Source organism: Strix aluco, chromosome Z (assembly GCF_031877795.1).
Source record: "Strix aluco isolate bStrAlu1 chromosome Z, bStrAlu1.hap1, whole genome shotgun sequence".
Classification (NCBI taxonomy): domain Eukaryota; kingdom Metazoa; phylum Chordata; class Aves; order Strigiformes; family Strigidae; genus Strix; species Strix aluco.
Genome location: NC_133971.1, coordinates 16,359,302 through 16,380,040, shown reverse-complemented (window position 1 = coordinate 16,380,040; position 20,739 = coordinate 16,359,302). Strand labels below are relative to the sequence as shown.

The 20,739-nt window shown below is 37.2% G+C and overlaps 1 protein-coding gene across 1 annotated transcript in view; it reads left to right on the top strand.

Moving 5' to 3' along the window:
• The first annotated feature begins 3,204 nt into the window (after positions 1–3,204).
• The window catches only part of SV2C (synaptic vesicle glycoprotein 2C), an 82,607-nt gene continuing 65,072 nt past the window's right edge, over positions 3,205–20,739 (top strand). Inside the window, exon 1 of the mRNA XM_074812363.1 lies at positions 3,205–3,812. Within this exon, the coding sequence (XP_074668464.1) occupies positions 3,233–3,812 (580 nt within the window). The 5' untranslated portion in view covers positions 3,205–3,232. The remainder of the gene's footprint in view (positions 3,813–20,739) is intronic.

Genomic DNA, 20,739 nt, shown 5'->3' with positions numbered 1-20,739 from the left:
GAGATATAAAAGTTGCAGCCTTGGTGTGTGACTTTCTACATGAGAGAAACAAAAGTTGCTTAGACTATAGAAGCTTATCTGTTAATCTGCTAAGGTTACCCAAAAAGGATCCCATTCTCACCAGTTTTGGTGCCAGCTCTTATTTATTACAAATAATACTTCTTATTGAGGTATCTATTCTTTATCAGGACATACTGAAGAAAGTACGACCCTGGAACAATATAAGAACAGCTGTTCTAGAACAGGTCTGTGCATGAAGAGATGGGGAGAAAGTTTGCAGGTATCCCAATAAATTCAAGGATGGGTTGTACCTCTGCATGTGGCTCAGGTCTGTGGTGACTGTAGAATTTTAGTAAAATTCTACAGAATTTTACTAAAGAATAAGAGAATTTTAGTAAATTTGAGAATTTACTAAAGTAAATTACTAAAGTAAATTTACTAAATTACTAAAGTAAATTTACTAAAGTAAATTCTCTTTACTACTTACTTTAGTAAAGTAAGAGAATTTTAGTAAAATTTGAATACCATTGGTTTTTGTCTTGACACAGCAACGCATAATAGATTTCTATTTTTTCTCACCCTTTTTTTTTTAAACTGAGAGGACATGCAAGAAAAAAACATCTTCTGATTGTGAGTTTACATAGTTCAGGTGCTTGTATTTCACCAGGAAATAAAATCATTTGACACATCACAGTAGTATAATTGGAAGTAGCTATGATCTAACACAAGATTATACCCTCAGATGAAGACTAACTTGGAGCAACAGATAAACTCAGAAGAAACAAAACTCTTGTATCCATGCAAAGGACACTGATAATAAAAAATGAATGTACCAAAACAGAAATCAAACCAGAATCAAAATGTTTGGTAAAATATGCATTTAAAAAGGCATCAACATAAATAAGAAATGTTTTTTAGTATTTTCTTTTTCTTTGAAAAGGGCTTACAAATTCAAAAGAAAAGCAGGAAACATGCTATACTAGGTCCCCAAGTGTATCTGAAATGCCATGTTAGGAATTCATGAAGTTCTTGAAAGTATTTGTAAAAGGCTACAGCAGACCCAGTGAATGTTTTTATGCATTGCATGTTCAGTAACAGCTACTAGATACTGTAGTCACAGGTAAGGGTAAGGATCAGATGCCTAATTCAGTACACAATAACTTCTGAGGAGCACCTTGGAAACTGAAAAGCTGTAATTAGAGAAACTGTCTTAGTATAAAAGATTCACCAGGATGACCTACTTAGAAGCATCATCATGTACCTAAAATCAAGCTACAGTTTTCAGTCATAAATATTACATCCTGGCTTTTCTAAGGCTGCATTTCTCCTCCAGTAAATGCTCCAGTTTGCACTGAGTAGTTGCATAGTACCATCACATCTGATTTCTTTGAGACCAGTGTATGAAATTATTCTAGAGGAAGGACTAAAAGATATTTTTCACTATAGGTGAATTTCTCTAGTCATTATAAAAACATCTAGGGCAATATCTTTTAGCTTCTTATGTTGTATTACCTGCACGTCTGTGTGATTATGGGGTTGGTTTTCTTTTATCAGAAGTACCTTATGTCCTAAGTTTATCTAATGCAGTCTGTAACTCTTAATATCCCTCAAAACAGTATCAGTCTTAAAACTGATGTCTGGAATATACTTCTGAGAACAGTGTTTCCAACTGAGTGAGTAAAGGACAGCTCCTCAAAGCACTGCCCTGGACTTCTCTCATGGAGCTCGCAGGGCAGTTCACACTACTTTAGCAAGGGGAATAGAATTTGCTTCAGAAATTTCTAGGCATTTATTCTTTCTCCTGCATTGTACCTTGCTGCCTCCTTAGTTGTACTACTGCAGCTTTTTCTGAGGTTATGCTGGAAAATAGATCATGAAAATGATCATGGTTTAAAATAACCTTTCCCCCAAGCTGGAGGCAGGCAGTGTTTTCTTGAAAGCACTGCTACAGAAATTTTAGCCTGCTTTCTCCCAGAGGTGAGGCTTCTGCAGTCCGGTTGCACCACCCATCAACTTTAGACACATGAGTAATGGTGCAGTTTTGTAATTGATTTCAGCTGTTCTAACTATGGACTGTTGCCAAAGAAGGATCCTGCATTTCCTCCCTCCCTCTGCTTGCACACTGATGCCATTTGTTTCTGCTACCCCTAGTGATCGTGCAGATGTGTGATGAGCAGGTTGCCTTGCTGATACATCTGAAAACTGCCCAGAAAAGAAGGGAATGGTTAGTCTTCGGTCAAATAAGCAAGCTGCTCTTGACTCATTGTGTCTGCATTTGTGATCCTGGAGCTGAATAAAGGAAGAGATGGAAAGGTACAGCAGGGGAACAGGGAGGGTTACTGGGACACAATGACTTGGTGCTTTCACACAGCTAGATTGGTGTGAGCTTGTGCTTGACTAACACACTCTGGGGAGAATTAGCGGATGGTATACAGTTGCTCCAGGCTGCCTCTACTGTCACTATGGACAAGGGAGAGAGGGATGTGTCTCTCTACGATTTAGGTATTGGGAATCTCCAAAGTGTAAAAGTACCACCACTGCCATCCACCCAGCTTCCTGCACTGATTTTTTTAGGATGGGACTATATATTGCTAAGACTTAGTGCAAATGCATTGGCCAGGTTCAGTCAGCTTTGAGAGACTGGTACAGATCTCAGGAATATTAACTCCCTACAAGATTTGTGTAAGTGTAAGGCTGGACAGAGGACAGATATTTCATGGTAACTCATTGATGGAAAAAGCTAATATTTGTAGCCTTGTTTTACACAGTATGGAGTTCAAACGGGGAAGGACATTGCAGACAGAGTCAATATGATGTATGGTGCATGAAATTGCTTGTTTTCTTTCAGAATACAACCTGGTATCCATTGAAAGACTAGAGCATAATAAATTTCATTCTGAAAGCTGGTAGAGATATTAGATTTCTCTTCAGAGTATTTTCCTTGTAACCTAGGATATTTGCATCTCTGAAGAAAATCCAGGTTTGTATATCTGAAGTCCTGAACTGTGATGTTCAGTGCTTAAATGAAGACTGATATGGTACTGTATCAGTGTGAAGAAGCAACTAAGAAGGAGCAAAGTATAAACTTTTCTCTCTCATATTTTGCAGGTTGAATATTACCGTTTCACATATACTCGGGCTTTTTCTACTGATGTCCAACACGCAATAGATACTCTAAAAGGTATTCAGCAGATCCCTCTGCAACATAACGGCAGTCCTTCTTTAATACAAGATGGAGGAAACATACAAAGATAGGACTTCATTAGTGAAAGGGGCAAAAGATATTGCCAAAGAGGTGAAGAGACAAGCAGTGAAAAAAGTGAATAAAGCTGTTGACAAAGCTCAGGATGGCTACATACAGAGGTCCTATAACCGATTCCAGGATGAGGAAGATGATGATGATTACTATGTCCAAGGAGGAAATTATGGTGTAGAAGTTAATGATGATGAAGGATCAAGTGAAGCAACTGAAGGGCATGATGAAGATGATGAAATTTATGAAGGGGAGTATCAGGGAATCCCCAACATGGGGCAGGGCAAGGATGGTATGGTGGCCTTAGGTCAGCCTATGCATGATGAATATAAGGATCGTCATGAACTGGAAACAGAGAGGAAAGCTGATGAAGAAGAGCTAGCACAGCAGTATGAACTGATAATACAAGAATGCGGACATGGTCGTTTCCAGTGGGCCCTCTTCTTTGTGTTGGGAATGGCGCTAATGGCTGATGGCGTTGAAGTTTTTGTAGTTGGATTTGTGTTACCCAGTGCTGAAACAGATATGTGTATACCAAATTCTGGATCAGGATGGCTTGGTGAGTAAAGTTCTGCTCTGTCTTTGTGCTATTACAAGTGTTGCTTACACTACGCCTAAATATGTGTCCGTCAACACCAATGCTTATATAAAAATATGTTTGTATTGAATATAAATAAGCAATCCACAAAGTGCATTAACAGCTAATATGGATTTAATGAAGAATATAAATTCATTTTTTAGATAATTGTTTTATTTTTCAATCAGTAAGTATAAATAAATCACTAAAGTGGAAGACTGTAAAGTAAAACTTAAGAGGAGAGGGATACATTTTCTTCTCTAATACAAGAGTAGACATCCAGATGAACTAATTTTAAAAAAACAAAACAAAACAAAAAAAAACCAACCAAACCACAGTCAAGTGTTGGATTTCTGCTGGATTTGTACAGGTGTAATAAAAAGCAGATGATACAACTGTCCAGCAACATTGTCATACTATATGGGAGTCTTCCCAATGGTGAGGTGGAATCCAATCTGGAAAATGCAGGAAATCCAGGGAAAATGCTGTCTAGACTTTTCCCTCTTTTTGTCTTTTACTCCTTTTATCCCAGTGACTGTTCTCTAGCCATCCAAAAAGTATAATGTTTATTTTGAGTCAGGGGTGGGGACAGAAGTCAGGGGGACAAATGACTGAAGATGAGCCTGGGTTATGCTTTTTGTGTCCACGTAGTTGATGGGGATGGGCTGTGTCTCGTCCTGCTGCCTCTTCTCTCCTGCAGTGCAGCAAATAGGCAGGCTGAGCCAGCCTTGTGTGACTTGGTGAGAGCAACAGCACTGCTGGCATGTCCATGCTTGCCCTCGCTGGGCACAGCAGATAAAGCAAGGCTCTCATGAGGCAGGGCTGTGGAGAAAACCGTGTAAACATGGTTCCTCAAGGAAGAGGGGAGGTAGAAGCATGGGGGCTTGGGATATTGCAGAAAATTGAATGTATGTGTGTAGATAAGCAGCTTTGGCCTGAAGGACCCAGGCTATTACAGAAAAGGATGGCTTCTTATAAAATATTTAGGAACCTTGGTCTTCTAGCAGATGTACCATTCATTCCATGCATCTTTACAGCACATGGTTCTGTTGCAACAGTCTCATTTTAACTTAGCTCAATTTCCTGTTTTTATTCCTTTGCTCATTTTCAGTTAGAAGGACCCTAAGATACCAACTGCATCAAAATTAGATTTAGAATTTTAAATAACACTAATTGTGCTATTTAAATAACACAGAAGCTTTCTCGGTAGACCATTAAGCCCATGAGAGATTGGATTTCTGACATACTGATACTAACAGTTTGGCTCTGTATTGGCTCTATTGGCAGTTTCAATAAAGTGGACCATAGTCACTCTCATCTATATCTCTAAGCCTCCCTCTGTGTCAGAGGATCATGAGTGGAAATGGGAGCTGAGTTCTCAGATGGCTGGGTCCTTTGAGGCATTCCTTGCTGTTTGACCATTTGTTGTTAGAAATTAACTACTCTGCCTATTTGTACGTGCAGTGATTAAACTTCTAATAAAAGAAATTAAATAATCTAAGTTTTTATGGTTAAAGAGGCTGCATGCAAATAATCTGTTTGGTACTGCTTGTTTACACAAATTTACAAACATCATGTTTGTCATGCTTGGACTGGTGAGTTTTCAGACCTACTTCTTAGAAAGAAGGTTCATAAACATGTCTATTTATAGCTGTTTTGGAGCTCTGTAAGTAATTCAAAGAGTAGAGAGAAAGAAGAGAAACCAAACAACCCAAAAAGGTATCTCTAGATAAACGTTACTGTGTCAGTGCAGATAATAACACAGAATACATTTTATAAAAGCAGTGTATGCCCAGCTTGCTTTTAATGTGATTTTGTTACTCAGTACTTGGCAGTTGAGGACATCTTTAAACTACTAATCAATTTTTAGAAGACCTCTCTATTGCTGGAACAAAAATATTGGCTCTCAACCCCATTTTTTATTTACTGATAACCCTGTTTTACCACATGCACCCTACCAACAAACTGAATGGTCAAAGTTGTCTTTGTTCTCCAGGATGATATCAATATAAGGGTAGCCACCAAATCTCTCTGCAATAAGTTCAGATGGGGTTAAGGAAGAGAACAAAGTTATGCAACATTAAGAGATAGCTTCATGATGCTTACACGTTCAGTAGCTAACTGATCTGCATATGCAGTTTCTTCCACTTACATTAAACGTTAAACTGGGAAAAGGAACTTTTTATAGTTAAGACATTCTGAACACTTTGGTACTCCTGGCTTCTCTGATCGTCAAGTTATGAGTGTGAAGAACATGGCCATAATGCTCTTTGTTACACCTGCTATATAGAATTGAAATTTCGGGGCAAATACACTATATTTTCTAAAAATAGCATTTCATTCAAACAGTTGCTGTAAGCATCATGGAGGTTTCTGTAACTGGGACTGGGGAGTATTGTCCCCGCAGAAGCGGGTGGCCGTGGGGATACACAGCCACCTGTTAAGGTCTGACCCATGCCAAGAAGAGAGTTGAGGATTTCGCTGTCACTGGACTTCTTATGATGCTGTCTTGAGATATATTGGAATGACTCTGTCAATGTTTAACTAAAATTCAGTATAGAAGCTGTAAAATTCCTCATAGATATGTATGTGGTGTGTATATAAATGGTGCTCACTGACAAAGTTAAGGAAACAACTCTACAAGTCTTAGGTGTGCAAGCAATGTATTCTCATGCCTAAAATACAGAAGTTGTCATGGATATCCCTGTATCTTCCTTTTGTAATATCACTAATTTCACAAAAATTATATTACTTGCCCATTGCTATTAAAAATATAGTGTAGGCTGCAATTCGTCGGTATGCTGATGTACATATTGCTTATAACCAGTGTAGATGTACAGCCTTTGCAGACAGCATAACCTTAATTCCAGTCATACAAAATATATATCATGGCAATGAATGCTTAGTGAAAGCATTTTTATATGATCATAACCAGGCCCTTTACAGCCATGCATTTCAATTATTTTGCTGTTTTGATTTCACATCATAATTACATTCTAACAGGGGTCTTCCAGACAGGCACACTTTTTTTTTCATTATTATAATTCCGTAATCCAGAAAGCTTTAATATTGTTAGAATACTAAAGTCATGGGACCAGTGCTAGGAGTTATAAGGCAGAATTGGTACACATACACAGTATTTATTTTCCAGGCAATTTTCTAGACTGTTAAGAAACACACTAAGAACACCTTAATTTGTCATTGAAAAAGCACTCATTGTCTCAGTTGTAAAAAGATTTTCTGAAATGCCACATTAGTGTAAAATAGTGTCTTGATGTAAGAGTTTTTTCTGATATTATCAGAATTTAATAATCATATTTTGTATAATATTTGTAGGAAAAATATCAGAGATGTTAACTAGGTCTTTTGGGCTGAAGTGGTTTTCAGTCTGGGACAACAGGCACGTGCCTACCACTTCTGCATTGATTGTCAATTTGCATATTAGCTGGTTTAATGCAATGATTCCTATGTCTACTCTGTCTTAAAACCTACTAAATATAACCCATCATAATTCTAATCCAGACAGTCCTTTCTCTTACATGGGAGGAAGTGCTCCCCAGAGATTCAGCAGTTGATGCGAAGTGCTTATAAACTCTGCTAAGAAAACCAGATGATTAGTGAAATTTTTCCCATCATAGTTTTAAAAGTACTGGCTTGTCAGATCTTTGCTACTTAATTGCATTCTGGTTGTGCACTGATCTTTTGCAACAACTTTATATTCAACAAATACCTTCCATGAAAATTATCAATGGCAAATACTAGTCCTTTACCTGGGACAGAACTCAAAGAGTTGCGGTCAATGGCTCAATGTCCAAGTGGAGAGCAATGACGCATGGCATTCCTCAGGGGTTGGTATTGGGAGTGGGGCTGTTTAACATCTTTGTTGGAGACATGGACAGTGGGATTGAGTGCACCCTCAGCAAGTTTGCGGACCACATCAAACTGTGTGGTGCGGTCAACACTCTGGAGGGAAGGAATGCCATCCAGAGGGATCTGGACAACCTTGAGAGGTGGGCCTGTGCAAACCTCATGAAGTTTAACAAGGTCCTAGGCATGGGTCAGGATAATCCCATGCACACATACAGGCTGGGCAAAGAGTGGATTGAGAGCAGCCCTGAGGAGAAGGACTTGGGAGTAGTAGTGGATGAAAAAACGACTATGAGCCAGCAACGCGCACTCACAGCCCAGAAAGCCAACTGTAGCCTGAGCTGCATCAAGAGAAGCATGACCAGCAGGTCGAGGGAGGTGATGCTGCCCCTCTAGTCTGCTCTCGTGAGACCTCACCTGGAGTACTGTGTCCAGCTCTGGGGCCCCCAGCATAAGAACACAGACCTGCTCGAGTGGGTCCAGAGGAGGGCTGTGAAGATGTTCAGGGGGCTGGAGCACCTCGTCTATGAGGACAGGCTAAGACAGTTGGGGTTTTTCAGCCTAGAGAAAAGAAGGCTCTAAGGACACCTTATAGCAGCCTTCCAGTACTCCAAGGGGACCTACAGGAAGGATGGGGTGGGACTCTTTATCAGGGACTGTAGTGATAGGATGAGGGGTAACAGTTTCAAACTGAAATAGGGTAGATTTAGATTAGGTATAAGGAGGAAATTTTTTACTGTGAGGATGGTGAGACACTGGAAGAGGCTGCCCAGAGAAATAGTGGATGCCCCCACCCTGTAAGTGTTCAAGGCCAGGTCGGATGGGGCTTTGAGTGACCTGATCTAGTGGAAGGTGTCCCTGCCCATGGCAGGGAGGTTGGAACTAGATGATCTTTAGGTCCATTCCAACCCAAACCATTCTATGATTCTATGAAATGACTACTGTAGGCTAGGCACTGACCTGCTAGGTAGCAAACAGCTCTGCAGAAGAGGATCTAGGGCTTCTGGTAAGAAATAAGCTGAACATAAGTCAGCAATGCCTTTCAGTAATGAAGGCAAACAACATTCTGGGCTGCATTGGCACAAGTGGCCAGTAAGTAAAGGGAAGTGATTATTTTCGTTTCTCAACACAGTGGGGCCATGTGTGGGATTCTCTGTCCTGTTGTGGAGCCATCTGAAGAGATTAACAAATCAGGGCAATTCCAGTAAAGAACTAGAAAGGTGGTTAGAGGGCTGGAGTACATGGCATATAAAAAGAAACAAAAGGAACTGATCTTGCTTAGCTTGGAAAAAAGAGGTCTAAGAGGGGATCTGTCTGTACTGTTTGGTGATGTAATCGAGGAGGGTTATAGAGAAGGTGGAGTCAAATTTTTCTCAGAGGGTCACAGGAAGTCAGAAGTTGCAACCAGGGTTGATATTGTGGTTGTTACACTTGACTAAACTTCTAAAGGAAAGAGTGTTCTGAGCTAATGGATTGTACGCAGGCTTGCTGGTTTAAACACAGACTAGGGTCTAAATTTGTTTGGGCAAGGTCATATAGCTTCAGTTATTTGTTCTCCCCCTCAGCCTGTATGGTTCTTCCCTGTATCTGGCAGAAATCTGGGACTATGCGACAAAAATGTCAGTGAATAAAGGACTGCAGGACCTGATTCTGACAGGATCATTTTGTAAATAGTCAGGTATCTACATGCCTAGTGGGATTCTCCAATGTGTCTAGACACCTTGCACACATCCTTAGAGACATAAACATATGGACAAATCTGGAATCAAATTGTTATTCTCAGACTGTGGTTTCTCTTTTGCATGTTTGGATAGGTTTCCATCATGTAACTTGTTGCTGAAACAACAAACTTCCCTTTTAGAGAGATTAGTCTTGTTGTGGATGTTTAAACTAAAATGATCTTAAGCAAAATTTTATGTTGAGTTTTCTTTGATGTTCAGTGCTTGTGAAAATCCTTTGTGTTCCCAATTATTAAGTAGCTATAAATTCTCTGTGTAGGCTGGATACCTAGAGACATTGTGATTTGGAGGGAAAGAGGAGCGTTCTTGGGATTGTTAATCTTTTTGGGGGGTTTGATTTAATATAGAAGCTAAAGATTTTGTCTTAGCTAATTAAGAAAACATTTTATCACAAGATTTTTCTTTTGCCAATTGTAAATAAATATATTTTTAGAGTTTGAAAAAAGGCAATGAAAACTAAATGTATTGATCTTAATTACCAATTAAGGTTACTCCTGTTTGTGAATTCATTAAAACAGTTTTTAACCAGCCTCATTTATGCTAGGTTATGTTACACTTGTGGCTGAACTGAAATTCTATCTTCAGGGCCAAGTCCAGAATTCAAAGACTGAAAACTGGAGAAGTATAATACTGAGCAGCTGATTTTCTGGTTTGCATTTCTTGTTAAAATTCAGACATGTAAGACTTTATTTCAAAACAAAATCTACTTCAGGCATTATGGTTTTCTCTTATCTACTCAATTTCAATGATACTTAGATTTGACAGCATGATTTCTCCATATACCATCATGCAGAAGACACAGTTACCCATATATCTGACACTTTACTTATTAAAAGGTCTTAATTTTAATAGATTGTCACAAAACCTTACACAGCAGTGAGTGAAATTCCTTCTGCTGCTGTAAGTAGGCACTGTTCTCTTTTATTGTTAAATATTACTATAGGTCATTAGATACAGGTGACATTTATTGTGTGTTCCTGCATAGTATACAGTAGGAGAAAGTGAGTGTCTTCTGGTTATAGTCCAGTTATTAGCAGGGTACCAGATTTGTGATGACATAATAGACTACAAATGACATAAAGGAAAACAAGGCTCTGCTGCTCTATATTTTACTGTTACGTGCAGCTAGTAAATATGCTCCTATAGAGCTCAAATTTCCAAGGGAAGATCCATATTTTTATTATGGAAACCATGTTGAAGTCCTTTTTTAAAAATTATTTTAGAATAGGGAATTTTAAAATACTATTTTAGAATATCCTCAGGGATAGAGGAAGAGATTCAGAACTAACTTTTTAATGTGGACTCCTGGCCATGATATAAATTTTACTGACGAGAGCATGGATGGAAAAATGCTAGGTACTTATATATGGGTCTGAGAATTGCTGTATTCACAAGAAATTCATCTAGGTTAAGAATACTTGCTGAAACCGTGGCAGACCTTTGAGTGCAAGGAATCTCATTAAAATAACAATGAGACCCTATTGCACATAGAGTTAATAGTGGTAATAAATCTTTAGCAGCGATAGAAAGATTTAGAAATAGAGCTTCAGTCTTTGAAACGTGTGCTAAATATTCTGGAGCAAGGTGAAAACTGGTGTATAGAATTAATGTCTAATTTCTTCAGAAGGAGATGCCAGAAATACAAATGCTGTTCACCTCTGGTACAGTTCAGTTTCCTTGCAATGACATTATTAGAGTACTCCTACTGCAGTGCTTTTTCTGCTTGCCTTCCAAACACAATTATTTGAGGGAGAAAAATTAAGAGACAGATCCTTATCCATTCTCAGCAGCTACATCATGTGTACCAGTGGAGATGGTGGTTATATTTGTTTCTCTTTTCTGAGGGGAAGAAAGGGACGGTGGAGAGACTGTGCAATGTAATTTTTGTCTGTTACGAACGGGACTAAACCCAAGACAGGAACTGGGAGCACAGATTTGACCAATTAATGAAATGCAGTGTATTCAGTCCTCTGCACTGTTTCAGGCTCCCATTATAAGCCAGTATTTAAGGTGGGTCACAGCTGCTCTCCTTTTCTGAGGATGATGTTCCCAAACCACCTTATTTAAGGCAGTGCTAACAGGGAGAACGGTACCACCATGTCAAGCATTTTTCCTCTTTCATTGTGTTCCTGCATGCAGCTTTACTGAGGAATACAGGCTATCAGACACTTTAAACTTACAGGTTTTTTCTTTGCTTTTAAGAGGTTCACCATTTAGCCTGGGTTAAATATAATATTTCCCTGGCTTAATACCCAGTTTCAGTCATGCAGTTTTAACCTGAATAATACACTCAATACAAAACAACGAAATGACTGCATTGCGGTTCGTAGCTCAGATCCTTGGTGTCTGTATGCATGTTCAACACAGGCAAATGCTGTTTTAACCAACTCATCTTTTGAAAGCTATCAAAGTAATGTAATACTTACTACTTTTTTTAGTGAAATGGACCTAACTACACTTGTATATACCTTGGAATAATGTCAGAGATCAATCAGTGTACGCACAGCTAGTAAAATAGTAGGTCACTTTTTGAGTAAGATATTTGTTGCCAGAATATAACATTTCTTCAAGGCTTAAGCTATGCTTGCTTCAGCTGAATTCAGTGAGTACAGTGGATATTGGGAAACCTGCTTTTATTTAAATTATGAAGAACACAGCCTGTAATTGGGATAACATATGTACTTGTGGAGATTGTATGAGTAGCCAGTAAGATACTTGTACATTTAACCACTTGCAGACATGCATTACCACCATGTCATATGTCTGTACCTTTTATTTGCACAAAAAAATAAAGCTAAATAATTATGTACTTGTAGTTATCTTCAAATCTTTGTCTCGGAGGCTATGTCTAAAAGAGTTAAAAATCACTGAGCTGCTTTTTTATGCACTGCATGTTATTTCATGGCTCTACCTATCCCATCACAGATCAGTGATTTTACCATTTATGTCACACAAATTTATAATCTTACAAAAGTGGCCAAAAGAAGGAAATGCCTCCCAAAGGAAAAGCCTGAGGGCCATGGTGATTTCACACATTTAATTTGGCTGTCACCTCCACTTTTACTCCCTCTCTCAACTGCCATGGGATCTCTGGCTGATGATACATCACTTCTTAAATCAATGGAGTTTTTTAATCAAACTGAACATTTTAAATATGATGGTGCACTCTCTTCCAAGTCCCTGTTTGGTTAATTCTGCAATGTAGTTAAGTTATGATCTGCAAGCTTACATTTACAGAAATGCTGATCTTCATTATTTGTGTATTTGTAGCCCTGAATTTTGCATCTTTCATCAACTGTTGAGCTATGAAATGAAAGAGAGGACATATGAGCTTCTCGGCAAGAAGAAAAAATATTTTCACAGAGAAAGTGTTAATGAACTTCATTAAGACATGGAACGAACATAATTTAATGGCTCTTTGTCACAGCTGAGTAAATTTCTTCCTATGCATTTTATCCATGGATTTAATCAATCAAGGATTTTAGAACCTTTCAAAGTTTGACTTACCATTTTATCTTTATGTTTTGAAGAATTGGAGGCAAATTGTATATTGTGATAGGTAAGGTTTGAAATAGCTACTTATTCCAGACCTTTGGCTTGTTTAAGGGAATGTCAGTGCTGAAAAGTATGGAACACAAATTATTTTTTAACTTCATTTGTCTGCATTTTCCTGCAGATGTAATTCTTTCCTTGCAATGGGTACATCTATTCTCACCATACACACCTGGTTCCTTTGTTTGAAGTACCAGTTTGGTATTGTTTCAAATGTGTGGAATATCACTACTTTCATAACTGATGCAGAATCAAAGTCACTATACTATAGAAGTATAAATACTTAAATGAAGGAATACTACTGAGTTACTGCTTGAATAGATATATAAATATGACATATGTAAATTTTTTAAACTATTCATGCAAAAACTTGTTTAAGAACAGCTATACTGGTAGTTAACAGTTTGTCCAGAACACTGTTATCCACTGACATTTATAATAAAGTTTGTTTTTCCATTTATTCTTATCCATTTTTCAACACTTTGTCAGCCCTATGCAAAATGGGAAGGCTTGATAGGAGGGGATGATATAAATGTAGGGGTTTGCAGTTTCACATACTACAATAAACTAACAGGCTGCAGGAGGCTGAGGGGAATTACTTGCAGATTTATTATGTGACTGCAACTGTGGGCAACTTAGGGAAGTTCTGTCCATAATTTTTTTTTCATTGAAGAATCTCAGATTTTACATCCAGGCCAACTCTACTACTCAGATTTCTAGATGGTCTTTTCCCTACTACTAACTGTAGAATGTTGTTCCCTGGCTCTCTTAAACCAATGACCTTTTTATCCAACATGTAGCAGTCTTTGTTCCATCTAGTGGAAACAAAACCAAGAGTTTTTGATGACACGTTACATATGCCAAGTTATTCTAGCTTTTCTTATCAAGTAGGCTTTTCTCAGGATAAACACATGATGGACAAAACATCTTCAAAGACTGACAGAAACCCATTTATCAGGAGACAGATGTTTTTATATGAGTTTGGGAGAGGGATTGTAGAAAGTTGGGAGAGTAATGCAAAGTAGAAAAATTAAGAAAATGATGTAAAGTGACACTGAATTTTCATCCATAGGGTTAAAAAAGGTCTACGTTCTCAAAGATAGGCAAAGGTGGCCCATTTGCAAATATCTTGTCATGTTAGCTGGACTGAAATTATTTGCTGTATACTGGTTAGCTGTGGAGAGCCTCATATGAAGTTGAGAAATTATGGATGAATATAATCCATGTGATGTGTTAATCTATTGTGCCATGTGTTGCTTTTGTCTGGTATTTGTCAAACCTGCTCATTTTCACAGAGCATAAGTATTTTCCTAATCTGCTATAATTCAGGGCAATTTTCAAGGTTGGTTCTGAAGTTGCCACTAGCAAGTCTTGTTAAATGGAGATCATTAATTGATAGATACAGTCATCTAAACAATTTTTCATTTAGACATTATAACAGTGCCTCCTGGCACTATTGTAAATACGTAATTAAAAAGCACCTGCAGGTGTACTGGCACCATGCAGAGGATTATTCTGATCTGTTATTCTTCATTCTGACACTGGATTAGTTGATCTATTTCATTGACTCTAAATGGGAAAGCAGAAAGTAGATGTGGGACTATGAGCAACAGAAGTTTCCTTTTTTCTTGTAGCTGTTGTGTGCTAGGTGAGGTGTACCATGTCTCTTGTCAGGCATTTTAGATGTGTGAGTTTCAGACCCTTATTAATTCTGGTAACCTGTTCCTGATGAGGTTAAGCCTAATTCAATGTCTTTATCTGAAACCAGTGAAAAGTTATTGGTTTTGGTGGGTTATTTGGTTTGTTTTTTTGTTTGGTTTTTTTTAGTATAGTTTGTCTTCCCCCACCCTTTCACTTCATTGGAAAAAAGGTGGTAACAGCCACTGTATGGATGAAGCAAAATTTAAAAAAATTATCTTCTCCCATTTACAAAGAAATAAGTTTACACAGTACGAGAATATAGTCACAGTAAGGAGAGTTAATGTCTGGTTAAACACTGGAGAAATAATCACCTGTTACTTTTAATATTGTACAGATACCTTCAATAGGAGCAGTTTTCTTAATTAGGCCTTAGTTGAGAAATAACAGAATCACAGAATCATTCAGGTTGGAAAAGACCCTTGGGATCATCGAGTCCAACCATCAGCCCTACTCTACAAAGTTCTCCCCTACACCATATCCCCCAAGGTCTCATCTAAATGACCCTTAAACACATCCAGGGATGGTGACTCCACCACCTCCCTGGGCAGCCTATTCCACTGTCTGACCACTCTTTCTGTGAAAAATTTTTTCACTTCCTCTTTAATTGTGCTGACCTCATTCTGCTTCCCCTCCCCACCTCCTGGCTCATGAGGCTGGGTGTCCAGGGAACAGCCAGTTCCACTGCTAAAGACTGAGGCGAAGTAGGCATTGAGCACCTCAACCTTTTCCTCATCCTTTGTTACCATGTTTCCCTCTGCATCCAATAAAGGAGGGAGATTTTCCCTAATCCTCCTTTTGTTGTTAATGAATTATAGAAACATTTTTTATTATCTTTAACAGCTGTAACCAAGTTGAGCTCTAGCTGCGCTTTGGCTCTCCTAATGTTCTCCCTGCATAACTTCACTGCATCTTTATAGTCTTCATGAGAGACGTGCCCCCTCTTCCAAAGGTCATAGATAGATAGTATTCCACGCTCTGATCTGCTGAGTTGAATGCAACTGTTATTGATGTAGGTGTATATACTTTGGGCTTTTTTTTTTTTTAATTCAGCACTAATTAAGTGTTAGTGCTATTCATGGTCTCTGCTCTGAGTCAGATGGACTAGGCAAATAAATTAACATTCAGTCAATAAAACAAGTATCCAGAATTAACAGTTCTGAAATTAAATGAGATGGTTAATGTAGATGACTGTGTGGGCAATTTAAAGCTTTAGTGAAATATATTTTTTTGCTTTGAAATTTAATTAATCTTAGCACATTGCACAGTGCTATGCACTGTTCAATCATATGCAGCATTTATAATCATTCTGATTCTCAGGATTGCCATGGAAGTGCGTTTCAAATTACAAAGTCACAGCAGTTCCTAGCATGACAGGGTCAATTCAGAGATGGGCAGAGAGTGCATTGAATTTATCATCTAAATCTGAGAGCAGAAAAATCCAGAGGAACCTTCGCAGCTGCAGTGGAAGAAAACAGGAATTAGGGGTATTAGGACATCTTAACTAGGTGTGTTTTATCTGAAACTTGTCTGTTAGGATTTTCTCACTAATACCAGAGGGAACTATTGGATCAAAGGAGAAGATAGTGTGAAAATAGTATGTTCAGTGATAGCACCTAGTGAATCTGTCAACAGCTTCACATCACCACCTGGGATTACCTGAGTTTTTGATAAAGTCCGTGCTCTATATATTGCATACTGGTAACTGCTATCTTGCAAAGTATTGTTTATATGGGAAGAAAATTACCACATATTGGCTGGTTCTTACAGCTCCGTGATGCTAAATTTGAATGCTGAGTGATTATTTCTGTTGTGACTATCAAGGAAGCAGTGCTTTGGTCTTTTTCTCTACAATGCATTGTTGATTTAGCTAGCCAAGAAATAGCAGTATGAAATAGCAGTGTGCTGCTGTTTGCTGCAATAATCACTACCAATATTCAGTCTGCAAATTATTATAATGAAGAAAATAGAATAACTCTGATCTAATTTTTATTCTGCGAAATCTGTTATGGAGTAAATAAAATGATGCTAGGATCTGGTAAGAGATGACACATTTTTAAAAGAGTTATTGACAAGATAATATTCTCAAAGCAGAAGTGATGATGACAATGTACTGCAAAGGTACCAGTTTACCATATTCTCTGTTTTAATCCTTTATCAGAAAATATAGCTGTGAAGAAAATTCCCCATCTTAACAAGTAATCTATTACCTGTCACAATTTCTGCAGTTACTGAACTTCTTCTATGCATTTATTAATTTATCTAATTTGGATCTGAGGAAAAGCAGGAGCAGTGACTCCTTTTGTTATTACAGTGTTTCATTTAAAATAGTATCTGAGTACACAGGAAACTCATCTGTTATGACAGAGCATTATTTCATTAGTAAAAACACATGTATCAGCACACCTGCTTGTGTAAATTTTAGGTATATTATAAGGTGAACATCCCTAGAACTGTAAGGAGACTTAACAGGATGCAGACTCTTCTAGCAAGAAAGTATTATGTTTTTTAAAATTAACAGATAATGTAAAGGTCCAGAGCTAAATCACCTTGTTCTGTATTTAATACATAAACCAGAAGTAGCCTCATTAGCCCAATGAGAGGAAACATGGAGGCAAAAATGCCAGGTTTTTCTCCTCTTGGAATTAAAATGAGCCTTACACCACAAACACTTCAGGTTGCAAATCTCACACCTGAGATACAGGAATCAATAGCAGACATGTTAGGTACATAAATTTAATACAAGCATGCGAGCAGAAAACAGAAAGTTAACTAATACCTGAATGAAAGTTGTATAAATGATTGTTATGGGACACTTTGACTTTCACATAGATGGTATTTCTGTTATAGCACTGGAAAAGCTTTGGTCAAACCTTTCCAGCTATGAGTTTTCATCTCTGCAATTTCCCTCAGAGTAGACACACACTGGTGTAGATTCATGATTTGGAAATATATGCAAGTTGTTTTCCTAGAAAAAAATGTTTTGTTTTTTTTTTTATTTCAGGGAGAGGGCAGAACTGTTCTCCCTTTTCCTTTCTTCCCAAGAAAAAAAAATAGTCTTCCTGGCTCACCTTTGACCTTTGTACGAGCACAGCTGGGTGATGAGTTTGGGTAGCCATGTCGTGAGACCATTTTTCACTTCAGTCTCAATGTTAAATATATTGTACATATATATTCATCTAGAATTTTCTTGACCCAAAATTTAGTGTTGTCAAATTTTGTCTTGCATTAGGTGCTTTCTGCTTTCTGAGTATGTCGTAAGTCCCATTCACTTACTTTCAGCTGTCTTCCAACTATCTTAGAGGTTCCATAGTGGGCTTCTGCATGTACTTCCCTTTTTGAGTTCAGTTCTCTGGAGAATTTTCACTTAATCCTTTTGAAAGGGAAAAAAAGTGGTTTGTGGGGGTTTTTTTATTTCCATTTAATATTTTGTACTTTTTCTAGGGTCTATCTTTGTTTTGTACTCATGAGGCTTCTCTTTAAAAGTACACTACTTGGACACCTAACAACAGTTTTCCTTTGATAAATAAAACATCAAATTATGTCTGTTGTACTATTACAAACTTATATTATTTGAGTTCCTTGTGTTGCTGATGATATTTTTTCCTCTGTTATCCTAAAGATCATAAATAGGTTTGCACTTAGAACTGTTAAGTTACTTGCTTTTTCATTTTGCTATCTACACTGGTCAACTGAGTATTATCTTACTTTTACTCAGCTTTGTTTTCATTTCCATTTCCATGACTTTCATGGTTGAGTTCCTCTATTGCAGTTCATGAGTATTGTCTGAGAACAGGATCATTTTTACTGAGAGCTAGATACAGTTCACATGATTTCTATTTATGTGAAGTTTCTGGACTGGTATCAGATTGAGTGTCATCAGATGTTTTGTAGGTATGTTTGAAAGTGGTATAAGGAGTTGCTTGTTTTCTTTTTTCTGTTGATGGAGCACAGGGACTATATTTTTTATTTGACTGATCTGAGCCATGAATTGTATTTTCAGTAGCCTTTAAAATCAGAGAATTTTCCTGAGTTGTTTTCCCATGTAAATACTAGAGAAACAGATTTTTAGAAATTAATAAACATTTTTAAAAACTTGTTTTAGATTGAAACAATATTTTTTCTTTTCTTCCTTCCATGAAAACATTAATGTTTCTCTATGACTCAGCATGTTTCAGAAGAGGAGAGGAAGTTGTCTTTTTTTTCACTGATTTCACTGGGATTCAGTGTGTTCCTTTGTCACAATGAGTATGAATTTATATCTTTCATTAGCTATTATGAAGATAAAATTGTCCTTTTTTACTGACTGTGAAGGATATCCATAATGTCTGGTGCACTAAGCAGCTAAAAAAATATGCAAAAGCTAAATGGTTTGCCATGCGATGACTTGTCACTTTGGAATCATTACTGTTAGAGAAATAAGCATACTGGTTACTCAGCTACAAGTCACATTTGAAGGTCCAAGAATCCCTATAGTGTGATAGACACTGTACAAATGTTTATATTGAGACTGAAGAACTTCAGCATTCATTTTAAAATAGCTTTATACCTTTCATGTATTAAACATATTGCTAAAAATAATTCTAATAATGTAATAGTAAGTAAAGTAAGTAAAACTTGACTGTAAATATATATTAAGCAGAAGAGCTTTAAAACATATGTGTAATTAAGCATCTGCACTAGACAGTATGAAATTGCAGATTGAAGCCTGTCTGCAAGCTGTCCTGAAAGGGAATGCAAGAGTGGATTAGTCTGAAGGGTAGCAATAGAAAAAGAGTCTAATATGCTGTGGCATTTGGGGATTTGCATATATTGCATGTTATTAAGTAAGAGCAATCATTTAACATCTGAAGTTAAGACACAAAATGATTCTGTGGGAAACAGCATTTAGATAAAGGAAATCCATGGCTTGAGAAGCCTTGAACTTGCAAAGACTCATGCAAAATTATAATTTTAGTTAATATGTTGGTTGGCTCATATATTTGTTGGAAAACAGTGCTCATCAACTTTTTCAGATGGCTGAACAATTGATGTTTTACTCCTTTAACCGCTTAGATCTACACCTTAAAAATTTACAATTCCATAAATATAGAGCTTGTTCTGCCACTTCAAGCACTTTAGAGAAAAGAAGAAATAGTTATTATGGAGGAATATTAGTTTGTGGCAGTTCTTTATGTTTGAATATTGGAGTGTTAGTACCTCTGAGGAAGTGAATGGCATAATATAACAAATAAGAACTGAAGATATAATATTCTGACTACACAGATGGTTTTAGACATTGAAAGACAGTGGAGTTCTCCTGCCAGTTGTAGAATTACAGTTTTCTTATATTTGTTGGCTTAATGGAAAAGTGTTTGCTTTAATTACTTGCTATTATAAACAGTTTATTAGACATTATATTTGACTGAAGTTGGTTGCGATTCTTTTCAAAGTCTTTTCTGATCAAAGAAACTAATAACAGATTATAATTAAGTATAGTTCTGAAGGATTATCATCTTTAAACTCTGAATATGCTGTTTATCAGGGTTAAAACAAAGATAACTCTGGGTATTCTTACGCACTATGTTACTTACAGGCATTGGGCTTATTCACTATGAATTGTAACTTTCTAAGCAATAGCATATGGGAAGATCCTAGTACAAGTAAATAAAACACTGATTAAGTACAGTATAAGTCTTATAAAAAGAGTTTTTCTCCTCTTTGAGCTGTCTTATGACCACATTTATAATCTTGTTTTCCAAAATATAAATAATATTTTATTCTTATTTTCAGATTTCTTTTTTAAATGAAAGTACTTTTTCCAGTTGTATGAAATGCATTCCTCAGTCAGACAAATGGCCTAAACAGCACAACAGGAAAAAAACAACTTCAGGCTTGTTTTAGATCTACTTTATATAAGGTGTGTTAAAGCAAAAGATGACTATCAGTGAGTCCCATGGCCTGAGTGTCTCTGTTGCAAGGAAGTCTGACTTTACTTTCATTACTTTATCTTCTCCCAATTAAGTGTATACTTACAGACTGATTTCTCAGAAGGATTTGGCTACCGTTTGGAT